Source organism: Pan paniscus, chromosome 16 (assembly GCF_029289425.2).
Source record: "Pan paniscus chromosome 16, NHGRI_mPanPan1-v2.0_pri, whole genome shotgun sequence".
NCBI lineage: Eukaryota > Metazoa > Chordata > Mammalia > Primates > Hominidae > Pan > Pan paniscus.
This window is the reverse complement of record NC_073265.2, coordinates 69686494-69713095: the sequence shown is the minus strand read 5'-3', so window position 1 is coordinate 69713095 and position 26602 is coordinate 69686494. Positions and strand designations below refer to the sequence as shown.

The following is a 26602-nucleotide window of genomic DNA, read 5'->3' as shown; positions in this document are numbered from 1 at the left end:
TAATTCAACACAGTGAATGGATGATAGAAGAGTCTTCAAAAAGGGGGCTGAAAATGCATTTTACTGTACTTTTCTGTCGATGAGCCTGAATGCCTGCCTCGACAGAAAGCCATGATAAGCATTTCTGAACTTGCAGTTAGTTAGGAGTGAGTGAAGTGAAGCTCCCTGACGGTGACTGTAATCATAATAATGCTTCATCAAATACGAGCCACTAAACAGAAGTCACTTATGCTCTAGTGAGATAAAAGGGCTGGTCCCACAGTGACAGTAAAGGAGTGATCCTGGGCCAACCCAAAGCTTCTGCAACAAGTGAAGTGTCAAGGGCTGCTGGAAAATGCTCCTCCTTCAGAGCCTGGACTGGCCAGCCCAGACTGCAGCAATGCTAGCACATAAAAGTTCACCAAGAGAAACAGCTGCTTACATAAATATACCTGCAATTTGACCACATTCCAGCAGCTCCCAGGGTTACCTTAGAGGGAGATGGCTATAAGTAACTTGAAAATAGTTTTTCCTCAGTGATGCTATTTCAGAAGCCCAGCATTGGACTCCAAGTGGAAAGGGACTGACACATCCCTGCCCTCAGCCTCCACCCTCCATCCCCATCAAAAGCTAGCTTTGAGATGGGCACAAACCCTAACTAGCCACTGCTGTTTCCCCCAACTGAATTTGCCCCAGTGAAGCCCCCCACCCCTCACCACCCTGTCACTGAGATCAGGGAGGTTACTACAAACATGCATTCCAGGTGACTTGCTTCAGCTCATTTCTCCCATGCATGTGGAATCACTTTTAAAAGAATCTGGGACTTTGGAACCTCCACCTTGAGTCCCAAATGCTGGGAGAGCAGGCAGCTCGCTAAGACACTTACTGATGAAGGCTGTCAGGAAAATGGGAAGAAAGTTAAACCATGAAGATCCACAGTGATAGGCCCGGCGGGAGGCCTGGAGGATCCCAACTGCGAGACATTGGTTCTAATTGGCTTTGGAACACTAGGGTGGGAAAGGGGGTTATCCTGGAAATTTGGGATACTTCCCTCCATCAGAATAATCAGGTCAGAGTGGGAAGACCTAGGCAAGGAATGGGGGTGTGGGAAGGTCCTTGCCAATGCCACTACCCCCTTCCACCACCCCCATTCCTCCTCTCTCTTCTTTCCCCTCTGTCTCTGAGTCTCTCCACCATGTCCCACATTCTCAGACGGAAAAGGGAGGTGGAAGAACACCATGCCATCAGTAGGGAGGGCAGTGGGAAATGCGTGCCATGGCACAGGAGCAGGGGCCTGCCATGGGGTTACCTGCATTTCGACGAGAGTGAGTGACTTTCATCAGGGTCTCCTTTGTACTTAGTTAAGTGTTTAGGCTGTGGTCGAAGGAGCTATTATCATGAGCTTCTAGAACAGCGGTGGCCTCAGTCATAGAATTTCAGCAAAACATGTAAAAACGTCAGATGCAAGAATTACTATGGAAACGGCCCTGTAAAAACGGAGGTTTCTTTGCTTAGACACAGGATACATCCCTAAGCCATTGAGGCTTGGCAAGTGGAATCATGGTTTGTTTGCCCCCTCCCTCCGGCAGGGAAAAGGAAGTAGGAGTGAGGATGGTGGAGGACAAGCACCCTAGAGAGGTCAAGCCCATTGATTTGCCTTCCACAGGTCCTGCCCTTGCCCCTGGGTGATTTGTCAGCAATTGCTGCTCATCCTCCTTCCTCTCTCGTTGCTTTTCTTGATGTTTCATTCCCTTGGCTTTAAGTGGAACTCAATGCTAGGCTCTGTCTCTGCCTGCTCAGGATCCACATCTGCCTCCAGTGCCACGCTGTGTGTGTGACCCGGGAAGGAAAGCACAGTGGTGCAGGACTTCTTCAGAAATGGGACTGAAGCTAGATGCAGTGGCTCATGCCTGTCGTCCCAACACTTTGGGAGGCCAAGGTGTGAGGATTGCTTGAGGCTAGGAGTTCAAGACCACCCTGGGCCACAGAGCGAGACCCTGTCTCTAAAAATAAAATAAAAAGAAATGGGACTGGGTCCCCAGTCAAATCATCAGCTCGGGGAGCAACCACAAATCAGGGTGTGGACACCAAGCTGGGGTCAGAAACATGGAGGCCAAGGAGGGAAGCAGCCTCGGCTCACCGCAGCCCAGGCCCTGTGGGAGGGGAAGAGGAAACTCCTGGCAGAGGCTCAGAGGCGACTTCCCAGCACAGAGACGGTTTCTGGTCCTGTAAGTACTAGGCTGGGCCTGAGCATCTCTGCCTGGACTTGGTCCTGACTCAGCCCACCTCCCTCCTCACAGAGCCCTGTGCTGGCCTCTTCTGGAAAAGGACTTGGGCGGGCAATGGGGCTCTGTCCTCAGGGAATGCAAGTTAGAGTGCACATAGACATTTAAAATAATTTTAAAAGGCCTGGAATTGTAAAAAAATCAATTAAGTTGACACCTCTTGTCTTCTTTTAGCAACTGCTGAGTTTAGCACCTAGTTAGCAAGAATGGCTGGTTGAAATCGGATGGCTGGGTTTGCAGGAAGCCCCAGAGGTGAGCCACATCATTTATTATAGAGTTGATCTGCGGAGCTTTGCCCCAGGCACCAACACTGCTCATTATAGCTCTGCTGGTTCCGCTGTAAAGATGGTGGCAGCTGCAGAGAGAGAACTGGCTGTATCAGCACCCAGCGAGTGCAAGTGAGCGTGCTGAATACAGGGAAAGCTGGCATAACCACTGAGCTCTGTTGCTGGGCTTTTTAACCCTCTCCCTCATCATAAAAATCTCAGGCCCTCCTTTAGAGACTATACAACACACATAACAGTCTTTTTTCCAACCTAAAATTACAAGGCTGAATATGCTTTTGCATTCTAGCCACACTCCATCCCAGATCCTGATACTTCCCATTGCCTCCACTTATGCTCCCTTTAAGAATCATATTGGACCACCTAAAAACGGGCACACCCTGCAGGCCTTGGGCTGTGAGAAGTGGGTTCTGCTGTAACCAGACAGTTGCATTCCCAAGGAGCTGTGTGTTATCAGAAATTGCTTTAAAAGTACAAATTGATTCAACTTCATGAGAAACCTTGTTTATCAAATAGTGCATCGAAAATAAAATGGATTCAACAGGAGAAAGGGGCTAGGTGATATCTCGAGTCTGAAAATGTCCATCATGTTTTTCCTGCAGGATTTTGGTTGGTTGGATGGTTGGTGGGTAGTTGGTTGGTTGGTTGATTGGTTGGTTGGTTGGTTGATTGGTTGGTTAGTTGGTTGGTTGGTTGGTTGGTTGGTTAGTTGGTTGATTGGTTGGTTGGATGGTTGGTGGGTAGTTGGTTGGTTGGTTGGTTAGTTGGTTGGTTGGTTGGTTGGTTTTTCGGGTCTGTGTACAGCCACAAACATTATGGATCATGAATAGGTGCAGTTTTGGTTCCATCTGCTCAAGAGTGATGACATTTCTGGCCCTATCAGAACAAGTACACTTGGAACAATAGTACTTAGTATTATTACCACCTTCACCAGCAGAGCAGCAGACAATGCCAACTGTCTGGTCTTCAAGCACTGAGATTTAGCCAATTCTTTTGAAAGGAATTCCTGCACACTATCTCTGAAGGAGGAAAGAATGGACAGCACCAGGGTGGAATCTTTGCAGCCCACAGGGGCTGGAGCTCAGCACAGCAGTGCTGCCAAATCTGGCTTGGAGGCTCAGGCAGGATAACGGGTGAGCCCTCTCCCTTCAGATGGCCTGAGCGAGGCCCAGCAGGATCACAAAGCACATTCTCACCACAAGGACAAGCAAACAGAAGTCCCCAGCTGGGTGCCGAGGCCCAAAACACTTAGAAGCAAATCATGTGCATATTTAGGAATCTTGTAAAAGTTAAACAGGATGCAAACTGCTGAGCTTTTATTCTACAGGAGGGGGAGAAACAATATTTTCCTAACAGGTCAAGAGCATTGCTCAACATTTATTAAGCCAATTCCTGGAAACGCTGAGGTCACTTACCCGGAACGCCGCTTTCCTCCACGGGCAGGAATGGCCCCCGCCATCCTCACCTGTCCGGTGGCCGCCATGGGGGCAACGGGCAACGTCACAGATCCAGGTATGTCTGAAGCCATTTCTGGAATTCAGCAAAGACAAGAGGTTTTGTCAATGCCAGAAAAGCCCAGTAACAGGCAAGAAAGTTGTCATACGGTACCAGAAGCACTACCTGCACAGAGAGCCCAGGGACCTGCATCCTGCGGCCGCTCTGCCATCATCAGCTATGTGGCTGGGGCAAGTCTTTCCTCTTTCTCTGGAAAAGGGTATCTCTGGCAGTACTCTCATATTTACTGATTGGAACTGTGGTTAAACAGTTTAACCACAGAATTAAACAGAATTAAAAGAGCTTAGCAGCTTTCATAAGGGACTCCTGTCTCCTGACCACCTGGAGGCAAGTAAGATGCAGAGGAATCCGAGCAGCACAGCTAAGACCTGAGGGAAAGAACCAACTCCTGGTAACCCAGATGGGGCACACGCCCTGAGAGGCAACGCCCTGCTGCAGTGCCCACCGCTGCCCCTCCGTTGCCCTAGGTTCGTGTTCAAGCAGAAAGGCTGGTTGCCACACCTACTCTGGACTCAGAAGCCCTGAGTATCTGAGCCCTGTTTGGCCCCTCTGTTATTGACGAAGACAGTGAGCTCTAGGGTGTTAAAAGCATCACTTCAGGCTATAGCAGGCCAGGCTGAGGCTTCCTGGATCTCCAGAGCTGGACCTTTTCAGGAATAAATATTAATTTAAAGAATAAGAAGGTCTGTTACTAAATAAGGGTACCTTTCCTGCACATTGTGGCCAAGACATTATTTCTTATAAGCCAGATAATTTTGGAAGCTCGTTAAGGTCATGTTAAGCATCCCTGATTTCAAAGAAACCACACTAAGCAGTCTCTCTTTCCTACTTAACGGAGAGCTCCTAAGCTCAGGCATCCTTTCCCAGACCATTCCATGGCTCAACAAATGTTTCAAGTGGCCTCTGTGATTCTGTTTACCGTGGTTGGGAACGACTTCCACAGTGTTGCCTTTTCTTAGCTCAACTTTTACCCAGGGGAAGAAGGGAAGCAGCAATCTACAAAAATATATATAAAAGATGGGTCAGGATACATAAGGAATCTGGGCCCTTCTTAGTGGAGAGAGATGCCTGGTGATGTTGACAGTGCATGGTTGGTGTAGGTTACTGCTCTGTTTCCTTTCAGTAGAACTCAGGGAGTCCTGTGACAGTTGACCCACAGTTACGCCCCAAAACACTGTATGTTTGATAAACACATCTGAAGCTCAACTTGAACTATCCCACTCAAAACTCTTGAAGAAGAATTTTACAATACACAATACAATTTCACAATAAACAAAAGCTTAATTTAGTCATCTTGCTATGTCCACAAAACTTGGGGAATGATTACACTTTTGTTTTGTTTTTTAAACCAAGGTACACATCAAAAAGTCCTCAAGGAAAAAAAAAATCCTCCTCTTAAAGTAATTCTCTCCCCTTTAGACAACTGAGTTTGTGACAGCTAGACAGTATTAAAAGCAATAACCCAACAACTTTATCATCTGCCTGCTTTGATAAAATATTTATATTTTTCTGAAATGGAGGCTAAAACACATTAAGTCCATTATGTCCCCAAACTGAAGGGCAGAATCACTGTTACAGCAAAGACAGATGACAATGAAAGTCACTACTTTCTAAAATAAGTTCCACAGAACAGCAGCCCCTTAAGATTCTCCAAGAAACAGAGTTCCATGGTCAAATAAGTTAAGAAAAAAGCTGTGCACTTACCCCCTTTCTTGGAGATTCCAACATCCACTAAAAACATATTGACAAGTCCTACCTATATAAAGAGGATTGCTTAACTTCGGTTATCCCAGTATATAATAAATATCTCTAATTGTGGAAACTTTAAAAATGGATCACCTGCTCAGCTAATGTTCTAAGCAGCACAAGTTTTTGTTTTTTGTTTTTTGTTTTTTGTTTTTTTTTTGAGACAGAATCTCACTCTGTCACCCAGGCTGGAGAGCAGTGGCGTGATCTCAGCTCACTGCAAGCTTCACCTCCCGGGTTCACGCCATTCTCCTGCCTCAGCCTCCCAAGTAGTTGGGACTACAGGCGCCCGCCACCATGCCCGGCTAATTTTTTTTGTATTTTTAGTAGAGATGGGGTTTCACCGTGTTAGCCAGGATGGTCTCCATCTCCTGACCTCATGATCTGCCCACCTCGGCCTCCCAAAGTGCTGGGATTACATGCGTTAGCCACCGCGCCAGGCCCAAGTTTTGGTATTTTAAAGCTGTTACCTTGTTCCTGCCTTCGAGTTGAGGAAATTTCAGGCTGGAAGAGATCTTAGCCATTGTTGGTAATCCTAGAAAGGTTGTCATCCCTTCCCCATTCCAATCACCTGAATTTAATTTGGGTGAAACAAAAATGCCGATAGTTTTGGCAATATAAGTTGAAAAAAGTAAAGCTCCCCAAAACCTTGGCTGGTGGGGCAATGGATGAGGAACACTGAAAACCAAGCCCTTTCTTTCCTCCAACAGATGAAGGGAGCAAGGCAAAGAGAGATTAGATGACCTGCGTGGGTGCCCACAAGTGATCTTTCTTTTTCTTGTCTGATTTCATGTCTAGTTTCTTTTTTTCATGTCCTATTTCATTGGCCAGAACTTTCAGAGCAATATTGAGTAAAAATGACCTATCATGAGGTAAAAGAAAGTCACTACTTTGCAGTCAAATATATCTGGTTTCAAATCACAACTCAAACACTTCCCAGCTATGAGTGACGGGGCTACTCTAGGTCAAAGTGTCAGCTGTGAAATGTTCATAATATGTACCTTGAAGGGGCATTTAAAAAATTAAGGCCAAGGTATGTGATGAGCCTAACATAGTGCTTGGGAAAAAAAACACTCAAGCAACAATAATTAAAATGATCATGATTATGCTGATGGTAAGCAATCTTGCTTGAGCCTTGCATTTAACTGGAATGAGCTGCTGGTTTAAGACAGACACTGTTTCTGTTGTCAAGGAATCTGCTCCTATGTCTACTTTAAAAAGTTTATTTAAGGAATGGATGCCTCATTTTATCAAATGCTATTTTTGGTAATTAAGTATTCTGGATACTAAATAAGCCAAACAGAAAATGCAATCGATGAGACTAACATTGACTTTAAAGATAAAATATTTTCTCTAATATTGGTTTTTAGGAGCCACCCTTAATAAATTCAAACAAAAGTGAAAAAACAAGTCTCTCTCCTCTGCAATCTATGTCCATATCTATAATGTGATCAGCTGTCAGCCTTCCCTGGAAAAGTCTGGCACCCGCTTCCCAAATCTGGCATCTTTTCTCTGTGACTCAAGTCGAAGCAAGCAAAGCTCTTGGGATGTCCATCCAAAGAAGGTGGCTTAGGAAGGTCCCTGTTCAGGTTGGAGGTGACAGTCCCAAAGACAAGGCCTGGTATCAATAGAGCAAAGCTGGCTAAACCTTCAGATGAAGAGCAGCCCTGCAAGCCAGTTGATGATGTGCTCCAGGGTTTCTGAATTTCACTCACCAAGAGAACTGAACACTGCACTGTATAGGGAGGAAATCACACTTTGGATACCTCCAGGGTGGCTGTGCAGCCACCACCATACCCTGCAGCTGTGGGTATTCATGAGTAGAGCCTTTCCAGAGGAGAGCTCAGCAGTCTGTGTCAACAGACATTAGAATATTCATGCACATGTACACCCCTGACACACAGCAAACACACTCCCCGCTGTCCTGGACCTAACACAGACATAGCTTCTCCCTCGCTGTGATGGGAGATGAGAGCAAGGATGTGTGTGTGTGTGTGTGTGTGTGTTATATGCACAGAAAAAAGACTAGAAGGCAGATAGAAATACACTAATATGTTAAACTTAGCTATTTCTGTTGTGAGAATTACAGGTGGGTTTTATTTTATCCTAAAAGCTCTTGTTTTTTTGAATATTCTAGTTTTCTCCCAATGCATGTGTTAATTTAATGTTAATTTAATGATATGTCAATTGAGTGATGACAAATAGAATAATACTTTTTAAAGGGTTTCATGTGGAAGACACAGGAGAAAGTATATATAACTGGTGAGAACTGGAAGCAATGAATGAATGAGACAGAGACAGAGGAAGGGGAAGCCCTTTTTAAATAGCAAGCGTCCAATAATGGGACGGATTGGCTTAAGAACAATGATAAAATTTTACCTAAACTAAGATTTATGTTGGGTACTGACTGTGTTCCCGGCACTCTGCCATCTTCTTTGCACAAGCTTTACATCCACCCTATAAAGTAAATGGAAATTCATCCCATTTTACAGATTAGGAAACTCGGCAGGGACCGGTCAGCCCTGTACCCTGTAACATGGCTAGTGAAGGGCAGGGCAGGCTCTTACGTGTTTGGCCACCCACTGTGGGGTCCCTGTCCCTTGTGGTGCCCAGGCGGAGGCCAGGTGGTTAGGCAGATCCTTCCCCGGGGTGGCAAGAGACGTGCTAAGGCCACGATTCTCAATCACAGGCCCAGATGAAAGTTGTATGGCACGTAGGACATGTTCATGCTTTGGGGTCACTCCATCTAGGCATGGGGTCCGTGCACAAGCTATTGAACCTTGCGAAGCTTCAGTCTCCCCCTCTATAAGATCAGGAAAATACTTACATCACACGGTTATTGTGAGTATTAAGGAAAGCCAATTATTTATCATGTCTAGTAGAAGAAATGTTCCTTCTCCTCTGTTACTTTCCCCTAGAACAGAACGTCTTTTCCAAGCAGACATTATACGTGTATGTACGTGTGATCTTTATATAACCCTTGAGCAAATTACTTAGCCTCTCTGTGCCTTGGTTTTCTATCTGCAAAATGGGGATAGCAATGCACCTCCTGGAGTTACGAGGATTAAAGAAGCTAATCTTTGTAAAGCACTTAGAATGATGTCTGGCACAGCGTAAGCACATGTAAGTGTTCAATAAAAATACACACACACAGATGCTAACACCACTTAGAGTCATTTTGCTATGGTAAGGACTTGAGTCACTTCGATAATGTTGCTTTTCTGGTTCTCACTCACAGGAGTGCAAGAGAGGTCAGAGGGGCAGAGGGGGCAGAAGGCCTTCTGGACTCCTCAGCACCCCACTCGTAACACGATCCCCCGCGTGAGGCTCTGGCCAGAGACAGAAGGAGGAGCTGCAAACCCCGTGAGCCTGAGATGAGGCGCTCCACCTGTTCCGACCTCCAGTGGTCCCTCTACCCAGAGTCCTGTCTCTACATCAGCTGTCAGGCCCACCCGGATCTCAGGAGGGAATGCAGACCCCACTCGGGTCTCCCTGTGCGGAGCTGAGTCCTGAGCTGGGAGCCTGCACCCAGTCCATGCTGCACCGGCCTCCTCCATCCTGTCTCCCACCCACCTCCTCTCAGGGATTCACGCACCAACACATACGTCACACACCACTCACACACACACATCATATCAACACACATGCATACCACTCACACACACCACACACCCCCACACACGTCACTCACATCAACACACATACACAACACTCACACACACCAAACACATCCCCACTGCTCTCATCAACACACATACATGACACCTGCACACACCCTACACACTCCACACACACCACTCACATCAACACACAAACACACCACTCACACCACACACCCCCACACCACTCTCAACACATATACACAACACCTGCACACACCCCATATCAACACACATACACATCACTCATACACACCCCACCCCTCCACACCACTCTCAACACACATACACAACACTCACACACCCCACACACCCTGCGTACACCACTCACATCAACACATACATATACACACTACTGACACACACCACACACGCTCCATACACACCACTCACATCAACATACACAACACTCACACACATCACACACACCCACACACACCACTCACATCAACGCACGTACACACCCTCACATACATGCCACACGCACATCAGTCACATCGACACACATGCACACTATTCACACACACGACACACACCATTCACACACAACACATCACACACCACTCACACAACCCACACTCCCCCACCATTCACAGCAACATACATACACACCATTCGCAGTCACACCAACACACCACACACACCACTCACATCACTCAACACATACACACCATTCACACACACACCACACATATACCACTCACAACACACATAGACACCATTCACATACACACACCATTTGGACACACCACACACACACCACTGACACCACTCACATCAACACATACAAAGCATTCACACACACCACACACACACCACTCACATCAACACACCTACACACACACCACACAAACACACCACTCACACACATCACACATCATTCGCAAACACAACACACATTGCTCATACACCACTCATATACACACACCCCCACCCACCACACACAACACAAACCACACATGCACACACCATTCACATCAATAAACACACCATGCATACACCACACACATGCACCACTCACAGAAATCTCACCACACAAACCACTCAAACCAACATACACACCACATACACACCACAAACACACATCACACTACTCATACACATACCACAGACACCTCTCTCACACCACACACACACACACACACACCACGTACACACAAACCACACACACCGCCCGCCCCGGACCTGACAGGGAACAGCTTCCTCCTCGCTGATGGTAAGCTTCGCCTGAGCAGGGAAGTGTGCCCTGCATTTGTCACAGCCCTGGGACCCCACAGCCCTACACACCCTTCAGAAGGAAACCCAGGGATCCTGGACAAGTCATCCATCCCCTCTTGTTTCCAGTTTGCCACGGGTAGCTCAAGCAGCGCCTGGCAAGGAACTCATCTGAAACGGGCGTGAAGAACAGGACCCTCACCTCGATTTCCCCATGCAGCTGAGGGTTTGCCACATTTAGAAGACAGGCATCTGGTGCAGCATAGAAACATGAACGCATTCTATAACACACATCAAAATTCAAATCAATCTCAAAAGCCAAGGCCGAATTTTCCATTACACAAGGAAAAGTAATCCGCTCCCCTTCATGAAGCAAAACCACCAAAGAGCTGCTTCCCCTTGCTGGTTCCTCGCCTCCCATGCTTCCTTCAACCTTCTCTCGTCTGTCACCCCACTAGAGAGCTGCCATCGTCACAAGGCCACTCTTGTGAAGGCAAACAGTGGCTCTTCTGCCCCTGACCTTCTATGGGGATGTGGCCCCCTGCTCTGTCTCAAGCATTTTCGCCTGGTTTTCCAGGCCCACGTCCTTCACCTCCTGCCTCAGGCCCCTCTTCCTAGGCCTCCTCTGCCTGTTCTTCCTCCTCTTCCAGACCTCAGGGCATCTTGTGCAGCCTCCTATCCTATGTGTTCTCCTAGGTGAACTCATCCAGGTGCCTGGCAGCAGCGCTGCCTCCGCTGCTGCTTCTCCAATCCAATAGCAAGCCCTGCTGCTACCTCCGAGAGGTCTCTCCATCTTCTGGGCTCTGCTGCTGGCCTGCCTCAAGATGCCCCTGACCTTCCTGCATTCCACTCTTGTCCTTCCCACTCATTCCACACTCGGAAGCCACATCAGACAAGGCCAGCCCTTGCCTCTGTCTTCTAACACATTTTCTTTCCTTTTAGCCCAAACCTGGAGTTCCCTGCCATGATCAACTTGTTCTTGTGTGATCAGGCCACTGCCTACCTCTCCAGCCTACCTCTCTGGCTCCAGCCATGCTGCCTTATCAGTTTCTTGAACACACTATGTTCCGTTCTGACCCCAGGACCTTTGCATATGCTATGTCCTCTGGCAAGAAAGCTCTCCTCTCTCTCTTCACCTCATTAGTTCCTTACAGTCATTTAGATTTTGCTCAAATCACTCCTCAAGGAGGCCTGTCTCTGAACAACCCCTCCCCTACCCAGTCCAGGTCTGGTCCCTGGTGATTCATTCTTACTGTACCTGGACTTCTCCTGGGAATGAATGAAAGTCACAGCAGTCCAGGTGAGAGATGGCAAGGCCTGAATGATGGAGCCGCAAGGAGGGCACGCCAGAGGAAAGAGATGATGTCACTGCCTCAAAATAGTGTGTCGGCGTCAGATCCCAAAAAGGGAAAATTCTAAAAAACCTTGGTCACCTGATCCTCCTACACTGTATAGGGCAAAAAAATTCTAGAGACAGAAGAAAAATATGATTGGGCCAGTTGCATATTTACAACTACCATGCCACACATGCTCAATACAGGAGGACTTTCACAGCAAAGTAGAGGTACAAGTGCTCACACATTCCTCGGTTCACTGAATCAGGGGGCCACACATTCAGTAGCAGCCTACTTCTAGCTCTGGCTTCATCACTATTTTCCTCAGTTTCTCCTCAGCTAAGACATGGAGTTTATCAGGACATTATTTCCTTTTGCAGAGGTTGCTGTGAGAAAGTGGTCTCTGTTTCAATTATAAGCAGCATTTGCAAAGCTCTTCTTTTGAGCCAGGGGCTGTGCTAGAAGCTGAACGATGGTCAGAGATGAAAGGACCCAATCCTGCCTCTGACAAGTTCAGTCTTAAGTGTGATGGAGGCACAGAGCCCAGTAATTTCACACTGAGAAATGCATGCTGTGAGGGATGCTGGATACCATGTGGTGGGGAAGGCTGGGAAGATCTGAGAAGGCTTCCTGGAGGACACCACCCCTATGCTAACCTGGCAATGGACTGCAAAAAATGCTCTGGGAGGAACGAAGTACGATAGGAAAGATGCCGTTTCCTGAAAAGCGTTCCTTTGACTGCTCCAGAATTTCTGAGCACAGTCATTTAGCCCCCTCTGAGGGGTATGCTTTCTTGTTCATTTCCAGTCCCTGGAGATTTCTGGTCTTTTATCCCAACTGCAACTCCCTACAGATCGAGAGTTATTCCCCCACTCAAATGCAACGCTCTTGTCTAGATCTCTGCTCAGATCCCTGATCATAACCGATGGCAAATGCACAAATAGACAGAAATATCTGTATTCGCAGCAGTCTGACTCCAAATGCAAATATCCCCTCAGGAAATTGTTTCCCATTACACACAGAGGGGAAATGACTGTCTGCTCTTAGACAAAGTTGGAATGAGGTTTGGAGCTCATTTAAAAATCAGTACAAGCTAAAGATTTTGTAAGGTTCACCATAACACAGAAAACATATCTGGCTTATAATGCAGCATCTAGCTACAGACTATTTCACATTTCAGATGCAGACGTACTGTGTAGAATTCCTATAATACAGTGTAGGCAGCGAAAACCTGGAAAAGACGTGGAACTTGAGAGCATTACAGATGAAAGGAACAGGAGGAAATGGAAAAAAGGACATCTTGCTCTCCCCACATTTCATGTGAATCCAAGTAAGAAAAATATCCCCTGATCTTTACATTGGGAAAAAATCAATTACATGCAAACTTTCACAACATGACAACACACAATATTTTAATGGCCATTCAAATAAATGAAAAACAAAAAGACTCTTTCCATGGGTGGGAGGGGGGTGAGGGCAGGCAACTAACCAAAGAAAAACGCTCTTCTCAATATTCATCTCTCTTAGAACAATTCTCTTCACAGAAAGCACATCAAATATCACAGCCCTACCTTTTCAGAGGGATTAAACAAAGATCTTTCTTCCTTGTGACCAACACCTTCTTAGGAGAATCTGTTATCCGTGTAGAAGAAATGTCAGAAACCTCTGGGAGGAAATGTAGCTGCATTTGTATTCTGCTCAGAAAATGTCATCACAGATCTGTTTACCTTAACTGTGGACCATGATTCAGCCGTGACAACTGTCTTGCATACTGATCAATTTATTTGCAGCAAAATTTCTAGCATTAACTGCTTAGGTTCTGAAAAATCGGTTACTTGGATTTCCTATGAAACCATAACAAATGCATATTTGAAAAATCTAGATTCTTATCCAAATATTTTAGTGAGAGATAATAAAGGATTCTTCTTGAAGTCCAAGCAAGGGAGGGTCCCTCTTACTTCTGGAATGAAGACAGGGCACATGATTCCCAAAGGACCTCCATGGGGTAGCATTTTTATAGCACAATGTACAGAAAATCATTAGACTGAGAATCAGAGAACTCTGACTGCAGATCTATGCTCAGCTTTAACCAGCTGTGAGATCCTCTGTAAGACATTCTTTTCTGATCAGCAGGCTGGGCCAAGGTCTCTGCAATAGAGAAGAGGATGGCCACTGGACCTGGGAAAGCAAGAAGAAGCCAGGTCCTGTCTCCTCTGGCTGGTGCTTCCAGCCTGGATACCGAGCCCTGGATGCCTGCCTGAGCCCCTTCTAGTAGGCAGGCAGGTTTTGGCATTAGGGAATTGAAACCAGTCCCAAGGCAGCCCGGGGAGATGCCCTCCCACCTCAGCTAACAGTGCTGGCTCAGGTAGAGCTCTGGCTCTCCTCTGGAACAGGGGCACTGCACTACAGCACACTATGGTGTCACTCCCCATGTTCCCACTAGTGTCTGAACCCACTAACTCCAGCTTCCTTCTCCACCCTGTGGGCTGAAGTCCTGTAATCTCTGTGCTGAAATTTGTAAAAGGAGTAAAAATAAAACAGACCCAGCAAGAAGATGGGTAACCAGTAATTCCAATGGAAGAAAAGTGGAGAGGCTGCTGTCAAGGATATGATTCTGGAGCAAGACAACAAGGATGAGTGACCCATTCAACCTGCCCCACTCTGTGTGAGATGACCTCACAGGTCTAACTGCAATGAGACATCCACCCATGACTTGTCTCATGCTTGAGTCAAACCTAGAAGCCGCAGAACATCAGAAGAAAGTGTGTGTCATCAATCACACAGAAGCCAGCCCAGAACATCTAGGTTGGAAGGATTGGTGTCCATCAGTGAACTGAATGTCCCTAATGAGGTCTTAGAAGGAGTCTCAGCCAAAACCTAGACTCTGGCCTACCAGGACCTGAGTCTAGGGAATCAGGAGCCCTGTGCAGTAAGACAGACCCTGAAGGAGAAAGTGCAAGGCATGGGTTGCTGGTGGAAGAGTACACAGGAGGGTTCAACGCTCTGATTCTCCACATTCAAAAATACCAGAAAGAACCATGGGATGGTGAAGGGTTCACTGAGGAGGACCTGCTAGTGAGACACAGCTTGTCGGCCTGGAGAGTCGTTGAGGCAGAAGGAGGGATAAAACTGTCTTCAGATACCTGAGGGACCTTCCTGTATAAAAGGGAAGAGGCCAGTTCTCAATGACTGCAGAGACCTCTTCACAGTGGCTGAGGATATGAAAGGTAGGGGAAAAAAATGAATGACCAAGATACATGTTGACTGTCCAAAGGCAGTTGGAAGTTGAACAGAAACCAAATGAACTAACAAGTCTGACATAAAGAGAAAAGCTCATAACTTACGGAACACTCCCAGATAAAAATTACTCGACCTTTAAATATCATGATTTCAAAGATAATGTTATAGGAAAATGCTAAGAGTAAGTTAATGGAGCAGGATACAAAATCATATATGCAAACATATTTATCAGGGATCCATCAAAGTTCAGCTTCAGCTACACTATTTGCCCAAAACCTATTATTTGGCCATGGCTTCTAAATGAATGCCTTGGCCTTTGAAAGGACAAACAGTCGAATACCTATTGCAAGATCATTTCCGGCATCCCTGAACTTGTGCATGATCAATGGCCTTACGATACTCAGGTCACCACCATCTCTACGTCTACAGCATAACAACATCAATACTACAAATAAGCCATGCCACATGAACTTATTGCTCAAGTCCGCATGTTCACTTTCAAATGTAAATCTGCATTCTAGATGTACTCAGATTAAAAAGCTCCTTGTATGTATGATGTATTTTGAACTCTCCCAGTCAGATGGTGTATAAATATAAATATTATTGCAAGAATGAAATGTGCAGTAATCTTTGACCATATGGTAAAAGCTATTAATTTTATATGCAAAATTTGTGTGCAAATCAATTATCAAGAACTTTAACAAATAGTTATATTTAATAGGAAGTGAGGAAATAATACAAATATTAAGAGACAACACTTTGGGAGGCCGAGATGGGCGGATCACAAGTTCAGGAGTTCGAGACCAGTCTGGCCAACACAGTGAAACCCCGTATCTACTAAAAATACAAAAAATTAGCCAGGCGTGGTGGCGTGTGCCTATAATCCTAGCTACTTGGGAGGCTGAGGCAGGAGAATCGCGTGAACCCAGGAGATGGAGGTCGTAGTGGGCCAAGATTGCACCACTGCACTGCAGCCCACGTGACAGTGCCAGACTCCATCCACCCCCCCAAAAAAGAGGCAAAATATTTGCTTGCTACTTTTACAAAGACTGTCATATTCTTTCTGAGCCAAGATATGTACAGAACCATAAATACTACTATAAAACAGAATAAAAGAGATTATTAGTGTATATTATAAATTATGTCTTTGTGGAATTGTTTGGTATGCTGGCCTTCACAACAATAAACAATCTTTAGGATTTAAAATTTTTCTACCTGTTTCTGTTTAGACCATGCATCTTTCAAGAAAAAGTCTTATTTGGAATCCTTCATATCTTTATAAGGACAAATTAGTTGCCAAGTTTATCAACTGTGCCACCTCAAAAATTCACAAGGGAAAAAACCTCCCATATCACACCATAACATCTGTAGTAAATCATCACCAATGCAGACATAATTAACAAAACCAACGTAGTTCATTCCTCCACCAAACTCAGTTGCAAACAAATGTCTATATTTAGTATAATAAATTGCAGCATGGTAAGCACAGGAGTATCTAGCAGTGGGCAGGGTCTAGATACAACTGTTTCTGACTTAGAGTTTAACTTTACAATGTGAGGAATCCTAATAAATAAAAATAACATAAGAACAATACCTATTTTTGTTAGAATGTCATACTTTCATTCAATGATTCAGCATCAGCCTCAATCAGAGCCAAACATAGATGCTCGGCCATTCAGCATTAAGGAAAACTGAATTAACTCAACACACCTCTAATATGTGTACATCCAGACAGAGAAAGAGACTCTGTGTGTGTGTGTGTGTGTAGGTAAATACATTTTAAAAAGGAACAAAGCTAATAACTGAATGGTAAGACTACATAGGATTTTTACTGCCCACTTATTTTCTATTATCTCTGTGTTTTAAAAACTTAGAATATAATACTCTTATGATCAGGAAGCAATGCAAGTGATATAATCGAAGGTAAGTGAAATGCTTGGCTCCGTGGGCAGGCTGCTTGGGAATTGGGAACACAGAACTGAGGGAGGGGAACAGAAGCTGGCAGTTGTGAAATGGTGTAGCCACCTCCAGCTGAGCAAACTTCCCTACAGGGATGGGACAGAGGTGATGAAAGGGGGAAAAGGCAGAATTTGAGGCTGAAATAGCTACTGAGTTTCAAAGAGGTGGCAGGCCCTGAGCAGGCTCATAAATCCACATGGCAACACTGTGAAAGAAGCATCATTATCACCGTGTCCTGGGTATGATCATATTCAGGGTTTTCTGATTAGTACAGTAGTAAATGTGCATGGTAAAATATCTGAAATACTCAGGAAAGAGTAAAAACCGGAGAGATGAGGCCACAAAAGAGGAGAGGAGACAAAAATGGGATAAGAGAGATGGAGAGGCTGAGACTCTGGCAAAGAAAATATTAAAAGATGAGTTATTCAAGGTGGGGGAGACACCGCCGCCAGCTCTGAAGTCGGGGCAAGAGGTAACAGTGGCCTGACGAGCGTGCAGTTCCTCCTGTGGCTCCCTTCACAAGCTCGTGACTTCTTGATGCTGGAGCAGTGAGGAGTGAAGGCCTACTTCTCTCCACAAAGGGTAGACTGAGGTTATTCCATGGCACAGTATAAGGCCCTGAATATACAGAAAGGAAAGATGGAGCCCATCGAGAAGGGAGAAGAAGGACCAGCAAACAGCCAGGACAAGCTGTGTGAAAAGTGACACAGCAGGTAAATCCAGAGAGCTCTGCGAACCAGAGGTGCCAAACAGCACAAACCAGGAGAGACAATCAGTGGGATGGATGCAGAAGGCTCTGGAGGAGGCAATAAGTTCGTGGATTTTAAACACTGTTTAACCAGGAAGCAACAGACAAGGTGAGTCAAGCTTGAGTCCTGCCCGCTGGGCTCACAGATACCCTGGCCTTCTCAGTTATGCAAAACCCACACCTTTGAAGGAGAGTGGGACAAATACTAAACCAGATAGCATGCAGAGACGTTAAAATCCCAGGCACAAATGAAGACTGTCCACATAACCAGGGACATGTGCCCCTTCTCCATGTGTACTGATTGTTGTCCAGACACAACGAGAGCAGCTACCATCCTTCCTGGTGCCAGGGCCCACACAAGTCGTGAAGCAAACACAGCCCCCGCCAGGATACCAGATGGTTAATCATCTGGAGGATGTGGGTGTCCTGGGAGTATCACTCCTAATTTAGACAGTGGACAGCAACATGCACTTCCTGTACATTTAACTCAAACCCTATGGAGGTGGCACCACGATGGGGACACCTGGATGGATGTAGTGAAGGAACACAATACAGTTACAATCCCTCACTTGCTGTGTGTTTCTGTTTCCCCAGGTAGGAGGAATTCCCCGAGGTCAGGAAGCAGTGTCTATTCATTTGTCGTATGGAATCACCACACCCTTCAGTGATGGCCATGCTTTCCTTGTCGCCTTCTTTGAGATTGAGTGGGCCCCACAGAATGGCGTTCCCAGAAGCCTTGGTGACTGCTCAGATCCCAGCTGCTTTACCTGCCAGCATCCTGAAACTCAGTAAGATCAGAGTCCAGACCTCGTAAGATGTTGAGACTTCACCTACCGCTGCCCCACCCAGGCTGATGAAGCATCAATCCAAGATGAAGGGGCCCATCCCTGAGTCTGCAGGTAAAAGTGGTGGGGGAAAGCTGAATAAGGAGGGGAGGTGTGCAGGGAGGGGGAAGGATGCAGGAGGGGATGACTTGGGCTGTAGGAAGTGGAGGCTTCCGTGCAGTTAGCTGAAGACAATGCGCTCACAATTGCACATGTGCATGGCATCGTAGCTGGGACGCACTAGCCATTCAACACATTTTTTTCCTTTTTTTGCCCATATCTCCTCAAATTCCTTTTACCATCAACACATATTTTTGACACGGATGAATAAATGAATCAATGAATGGATAAATTTTGCTCTGAGTGCTGCCCTAAGAGGCACCTACAAGGTTCTCAATTATTCAGGTGCAAAATCAGTGCCAAGTGATCCACGGCCGTTTCAAAGCTGTCTCTGAAGCCCACACGCCTCCCACTTCTAAGCCGGTAATGGCCTTGGACAGCATATCCTTAGTACTGCCTGCTCCTGTGGACAGAGGGAGGGAGGGAACCTGGCCTCTGAGCCAGAGGAATGTGAGAGGGCTGTGGGGTCAGCAACGTGCATGGGAGGGGGGCAGCTGTTTGGACTGGGAGGCAAATGGTTCTATGGGAAGGGGTGGGAAAGGGAGGACCAGGGCCCAGGATGAAAGGAAGCCAGTTCAAAGGCTCATGCAGCCTCCGCTCAGCAGCAACGGACCTTGCTGCTTCTGAAGCAGGGACTGACCCAATAACGGCTTTTCTCAGGAGGAAGTTACTATGCCCGCAATCCTGGAGGCTCAGGGTTCTTCAAAACTGAGAACCAAAACTTAAAGGGAAGGGTACTCTGTACTGCCAGCCTCCATCACTCCAAGAGGGAAAGAGAACCTCAGGCAAAGCTGGCACCTATGGAGGAGGCAATGGGGTGTCCTGGCTGAGGAAAGGACGAGGGCAGGCACAGGGCAGGAGGTGTGTGGCCAGGTGGCCCGATGGCAGTGCTGGTTGTTGGCTGTATCTGCAGACACTAAGGGATTGGGGAGCTCCCTGGAAACTGGGCTTCAGTGAGCGTGGAGAGTGGTACAGGCGACAACCGGCAGGAGGGGAGAGTGACCCCAGACATCCCAGTGGTTTACCCGCAGGTAAGGATCCAGGTGCTGCCTCTCAGGAGCAGGAGTTGGAAAACATAAAAGGAGAAGGTGGCCTCAAACAGCCCCCCTGTTGTATCCATCTCCCACCAACCCTGCGCCCAGGACCTCAGAAAGATTCAGGGAAAACTTCCATGAAAGTACCACTTCTTACCTATCTTAACCCGAGCTCCTGGCTTTATCCTTATTTCAATCTATTATCCTGCTCCTGGACATCCCCTCTCCTTTTCCTTCTCTCTTCCACTCCCCGTTCCCTGCCTCTTCTCTGCTCCCCACTCCCTCTCCCAGTCTACCTGTCCCCTCTCTTCCTCCACTCACTTGCCGATTTTCTCTTGATCTCTCACTGCATCCCTTGCTCTCTGTCCCCACTCCTTTGACCCCTCTGGGCATCTCTGAGTCCTACTAATGCTCTGCCTCCCCGACAAAAAGCACAGATGAGCTCACACTCACACCTTCACACAAATGCTTTCTTTCCTAGGTCTCTCTTCTCTGGCTTTGTCACTCTGGACTTTGCTTCCGGCTTCAAGTTTCTAGGTGTAGCCACATGCTACTGTTTGACTCTATGTGAAGATTAATGGCAATGAAGCAAACGTGCATAAGAAAATCCATGCAGCAAAGGCAATTCTGTTATTCTCAAGTCCATAGATGCCCAGTGTGACATTGTGAACTGGAGAAAAAGGAGCACTTCCTGTTCAGGAAATCTTGTAAAATCATAAATGTCAGGACTCAGTCAACAATACCCCAAAATGAAGGCCTCAGAAGCATCCTCAGAAGAAAAATTTATTTCTCTGATCTTCTCTTGCCCTCCTGTCTCTTAGCGCCATTCTCCCCTGAGGCTAGACACAGACACTAGAATCCCTCTGCCCCAGGGCAGGGCATGGAAGCCAGAAGCCTTTTTCCCCAAAGCCAGCCATAAAACTTAAAGATGTCACTCTAACTTTCCCTCTGCCTTTCTGTGTGAAAACTGGCCATAAAGAAACTATCTGCCCTACCTTGTTTGACTGCAGGTCATAAGACCCTCATTCCAGAGAGGGTCCTGCCTTATACTCAGAAGGAAGGAATGCAATCTAAACAGACAGGCCTTGCTGAGTTTCCCCACTCAGCCGATTGACATTGGATCATGCCCTTTTTGTCTAATCCTATATCTACACGGCTGTCCATACTTTGTTGAACCTAAGCATAAAAATGGTCAGTTTCCTCTGTATCTTTGGGTCATTCTGAAGGTTCTCATGTACACATTAATAAAATTTATACCCATTTTCTTCAATTAACCTGCCTTTTGTAAGTTGATTTTTCAGCAAACCTTCAGAAAATGAAGAGGCTTTCCCTTTGCCCCTCCAGTAACAAAATGGTATCTCATTCTTTAAATACAATTATTTCTATAAAATGCCTTTTCTAGGCTGGGTGCGGTGGCTCACGCCTGTAATTCCAGCACTTTGGGAGGCCGAGGCGGGGGGAGGTGGTGGGTGGATCACTTGAGGCCAGCAGTTCAAGACCAGTCTGGACAACATGGTGAAACCTCGTCTCTACTAAAAATACAAAAATTAGCCGGGCGTGGTGGTGTGCACCTGTAGACCCAGCTACTCGAGAGGCTGAGGCAGGAGAATCACTTGAACCTGGGAGGCAGAGGTTGCAGTGAGCCGAGATCGCACCACTGCACTCCAGCCTGGGCAACAGAGCAAGACTCGGTCTCAAAAAATAAAATAAAATAAAATAAAATAAAATAAAATAAAATAAAATAAAATAAATAAAATATAGTGCCTTTTCTAAAAAGGAAAAAAAATGTGGGCATACCCGCTGTTTACACAACAAATTGATTAAGGAACTCACATATCCTTCCACAGATCTAAAATCCCCTTTAAGAGGTTTTATGAAACAAAGTAGTTTCCTTGTTGAATATATTCCTTGATGAATATATTCATCCATCATTCACCAAAAAAACATTTTGTGTTAAATTTTAAACTGTGAATTACTCTACAAATATAAAATATATGCAAAACAGTAAAAATGTTTACACACAAGGCATTAAAATCTGTTTTCTTTTCAAAGCAGTTAAGGTGTTATTTTTATGCTATTTGGTACTATAAACCAAATGGGATGCTCCTCGATGTCTTAATTTATGCTTGGGACTCCAATACTTGAAGATAGGGGAGCATGAGCTTCTGGAGGAGAAAAAGGCTGTGGGATTTCCTAGCAGAGGAGGCTGAGCTGTGATGGTGAGACCATACCTTCTGGTTATAGAGGAGGACAAGCTCTCTGTTCATGGGAACATTGTTGTGTTTCTCAGAGGCCTCAGCCCAAGCAGAAGATCCATCTCCACCTGCACCATCTAAGCCACAGGTTGGCAAACTTTTTCTGGGAAGGATCAGAAAGTAAATATTTCAGGCTTTGAAGGCCATAAGGTCTCTGTGGCAACTACTCAACGCTGCAGTTATGGTACAAAAGCAACCGTAGACACAGTCTATAAATGAGTGGGGGTGGTTGTGTTTCAATGCATGAGCACTGAGATTTGAATTTCAAATAATTTCCACATGTCATGGAATATTCTTTTGGTGTTTTTTTTCCATCAATTTAAAAATGTAAAAATTATTCTCAGCTCATGGCCCATACAAAAACAGGAGGCAGGGCAGATGCGGCCCATTGGCCATAATTTGCCAACCTCTGATCTAAGCATCAGGTCCCAGAAAATTCAAGAAGAGGCGAGAAATCTTCTACCTCTAATTCAGCTGACCTGATGGCAAGACACTGCCCTTCCCCCTGTGCCCCAGAGACGCAGGTGAAGGGCTGGTGCGGGTGCACTATTTCATCAAAGTCCACACCCTCCAGGGAGCAGCAGTTGAATGGGAAACAGATGCTGCATTTTTTTTTTTTTTTTTTTTTTTTTTTTTTTTTTTTTGAGACGGAGTCTCGCTCAGTCACCCAGGCTGGAGTGCAGTGGCGCGATCTCGGCTCACTGCAAGCTCCGCCTCCCGGGTTCACGCCATTCTCCTGCCTCAGCCTCCCGAGTAGCTGGGACTACAGGCGCCCGCTACCACGCCCGGCTAATTTTTTGTATTTTTAGTGGAGACGGGGTTTCACCGTGTTAGCCAGGATGCTGCATTTTTACCTGTTGACAGTAGGCCCTTAATCTTTGCAGCTGAGCTTTCAGGAGACAGCAGCATCAATTCTCCGTGGAGAAAAACTTTCACAAGGATCATGGTCAGTTCCATTGGGCCATTTAGGCTGACATACCTGAGCTTGTCCTGGAGGAAAAGGAGGAGCGGCCCTGGGCAGCGACCCCAGAATGGCCGGTTGCTTCAGACAGCTACTTCAGCTGAGAGCTACTTCAGCTGCTCAGCCCCCTGCTGGGTGCTCCCCACCAGGAGGTCCTGAGAGAGGGCTTCGGCCACCAGGGGGTCTTTGAGGAAGCACTGGAGGAACAAAGCCCACCCTCAGCATCAAAAGGGAGACAGCTGGTAGGCCAGTGTCCCCTAATGAGGATCCCTGCTGGATAAGTAGGGACAACAACCGGTAGCCTGGAAAAACAGCCAGACAGGAGGCAGAGACAGGGGCCTGCCCAGGAGGTCCAAGGGAAGAACAGACAATCACGAGAGGAAGGTGGGCCTGTCTGTAAGGACCCCTATTCCAGCCGCTTCAGACTATCTTCCGGCCCACTCCCCTACTACGGCCCATCCGGGAATGGCTTCGGGACTTGGAGACAGGACAGGCTCAAAGGGAGCCAGGGAGCCCTCTGTGCCCTCTTCAGGACACTGAAGGGAAGCCTCATTGTTACTGGGAAAGGAGCAAAAGGGATTTCAGAGGGAAGTGGTTGGCAGGAGCAAGGTCAGGAAAGGACCTGTGCTGTGGAATGGGAGGGGGTGGATCTGATCTGGCCATAACCTGGGCGTGGCAAGAACGATGATTACAAATGCTCTATATCCCACTGCCACGGTCCCAGTGATACCCCTGCACAGAAGAGCACCAGGCCCTCGAGAAGAACATGCAGAGAGGACAGAGGGGGCGTGCTGTTCACAAGGCCCAAGGCTGTGGCCTCCCGAAGAAAATGTAAGGTTCAGGATTCTGGTTTTGTTTTTTCCTTTATTTTGAGGGAATGGGGTGGTGGTGGCAGGTGGCTTCAGGGGTACATGTAAGTACCTGAGCGGTGTCCATTGCTTTGTGGGGGGATCGTGACATTGGATTCCAGGAAGGATATAAATGAAGATGGGCAGACTGACAGCTGGTGGGAAAAAACCCTGGGACAGAATCTGGGGAAGGAGAGTGCATGGTTCATCACCATGTACATGCACCACCCAGAACAGGGCCCAGCACACAGCAGGTGCAGGGCAAGATCATAGGTTAGTCCACTAAGGGAAGATCAGTGCTGGATTTGCATATCTGTGCCCACTGCTGCCCTGGACAGGCTGCCCAACTGCTGTCAGGGTTCTGTGTATTGTGGGAGAGAGGATAGGAGATTGCGTTCCTTCATTCCCACATTTCCCAGTTCCGATTACTTCTCTGTCACTAAGGCAAAAAAGACCACTAGAGCAAAGAAAAACCCTGAGGTCACAACCAACACCCATGAAGAATCAGGCAGATTCCAGCCCTTCAGAGACAGGAGAGTGAGAGTGCAAAGAAGCCAGCACAGAGGGACTGGGGCTATTTGCAGCTCCCGTTGAGACTGGACAGTCAGAATCTACAGTAGCTTTGGGCTCTGTTCCTTTGGGATGGTTCCTCCTAGCCCTGGGCTATCCCAACAGGGAACACATCCAAGGAGCTTCCAGGATAGGAGGAACTTTGACCTAGGAGCTTTGTTATGGCTTTGATCATCTGGTTTGATCTTATAAATGACACATAGATGATCTTCCTGTTTTCCCATGAGGTGAACCTAACTCTGGAGTCTGGAGGAAAAGTGGCCAGCCGGGTGTGGAGAACAGGTGAGAGTGGAGGCTGCTTGGACCTGGAAAGTGGGGAGACGACAGAGATCTCCAACTCAGGATCTCAAACACACAGCTACATGCCTGTTGCATCCAGCACAGAGCGTGGCCCAGGAAAGCACAAGTTATAGCTGTGGTATCAAGTCAGAGGACCTAGGAAGCTCTGGGTGGCACCAGGAAGCGGGTGCTCATCCTCGGGAGAAGACCTAGAGTGACCTAGGGAAGTCTTCTGAGAGGACAGACAGATCCTGGTAACCGCTGGTGGGGCCTCAAGGACGGGCACTTTCATCCCCAGGCTGCCCTGCTGCTATTTCTGGGTGACAGTGATGTCCCAGGGATGTGACTACCAAAGGAGAGAAGAATGGAGGAAGAAAGAGGTACCTGGTGGGGGTGCCAGGGTCTCTGCCACTTCCCAGGATGGAAGGGCAGTCATGATATCTGGTGGTACAGAGCTTAGTTGGGCAGGGGCTCTGTCAGTGGGCGGGCTTTTTTCTCAAACTAACCAATTCTCCACCTCTCCAGACACCAACTGCATCTCCTACAATTGGATTCAATTATGACACTAACTACCTGGAGTTGGCATGGATCCCCACAGTTACAGGCTCAATCCCACACGACTGCCCCACTTCAGATGCCAATCACACGTCCGAGCCTCCTACACTTCTCACCAACCGAATATAAATTGGGAGTTCCCACAACTCCCCTTCTCAGGTTCGATAATTTGCTATATCAGCTCCCAGAACCACTTTCTGTTATGAGTGTAGGATAAGAAATACAATGCAGGAACAGCCAAATGAAGACATGCACAGGGCAGGCGATTGCGGGGTGGGGTGGGTGGAGCCTCTATGCCCTCTCCAGGCGCCCCACCTTGCGAGCGCCTCCATGTGTTCACCAACCGGGAGGTTCCCTAAATCCCAACATTTAGGGGTTTTTATGTAGGTTCCACTGTGAAGGTGCGAGAGATTAAATCATTGGCCACTAGCTTGATCACTAGCTCCTTTCCCCTTCTCAGAGGTCAGGGGGTGGGGCTGAAAGCTTCAACCCTCTAATCCTGCACAGAGCACGGCCCAGCCCCTTCTTGAAGCTGTCTAGGGGCCCCAGCCACAAGTCATCTCATTAATACACAAAAGACACTCTTATCACTCCAGAGATTCCAAGGGTTTTAGGAGCTGTTTGTCAGGAAACAGGTGAAGACCAAATATATATTTCTTATTATCACAGTCGGGAACTTCAACTAAGCAGTATTAGGCCATACCATTCCTTTGTTCAGAAAAGCTGCACCAGTCGAGCTATTTTCTTCTGCCTTTTATTTTAAAGGGGGATTTGGAATACAGTATTCTAACAAGAATCTCCCTATGACATATATTGTATCAGATCGATCGTATATCTTTTCCAATCTACTTGCTGGCAGGAAGCATGTGTCGAATGAACATTGAGGAGTCAGTTCATTACACATCGCAAAATTATATTTGTCTATTTCTAGATCCAGAGACCAGACGTGGATATGAGCAGATGACAGAATAAAAGCTGGGAGTTGTATATTAAAGGACTAATGTTTGCTTTTAACCAACAGTGGTTCTCTGTTTCCTTCAGAATCCTGCTCATCCCCCCTCCAGAAGAGGACAGAATTCACTCCTTTTAAATTGAAAAAGTCTGCTCCAAAAACTCCTGTGCCAAGGACTTGGAAGACTGGCTTAAAGTCTGAGTTCTACCAGTTCCTCCTCCCTTGTGATCTTGGCCCTCC

At 46.8% G+C, this 26602-nt stretch overlaps 1 protein-coding gene and 1 pseudogene across 7 annotated transcripts in view; one reads left to right on the top strand and one right to left on the bottom strand.

Moving 5' to 3' along the window:
* Nucleotides 1-26602, bottom strand: part of ARNT2 (aryl hydrocarbon receptor nuclear translocator 2) — a 196901-nt gene that overhangs the window by 146106 nt on the left and 24193 nt on the right. For 4 of the 7 annotated variants that reach the window (XM_034939269.3, XM_034939270.3, XM_034939271.3 and 1 more), the window contains exon 2: nt 3964-4078. In XM_034939269.3, the coding sequence (XP_034795160.2) occupies nt 3964-4078 (115 nt within the window). Of the gene's footprint in view, nt 1-3963; nt 4084-11941; nt 12092-13588; nt 13742-26602 lie in introns of those variants that run through there. The other 3 variants (XM_003810730.5, XM_008963087.4, XM_063596875.1) reach the window with 3 other exon arrangements.
* Nucleotides 8768-11119, top strand: LOC129394013 (uncharacterized histidine-rich protein DDB_G0274557-like; annotated as a pseudogene).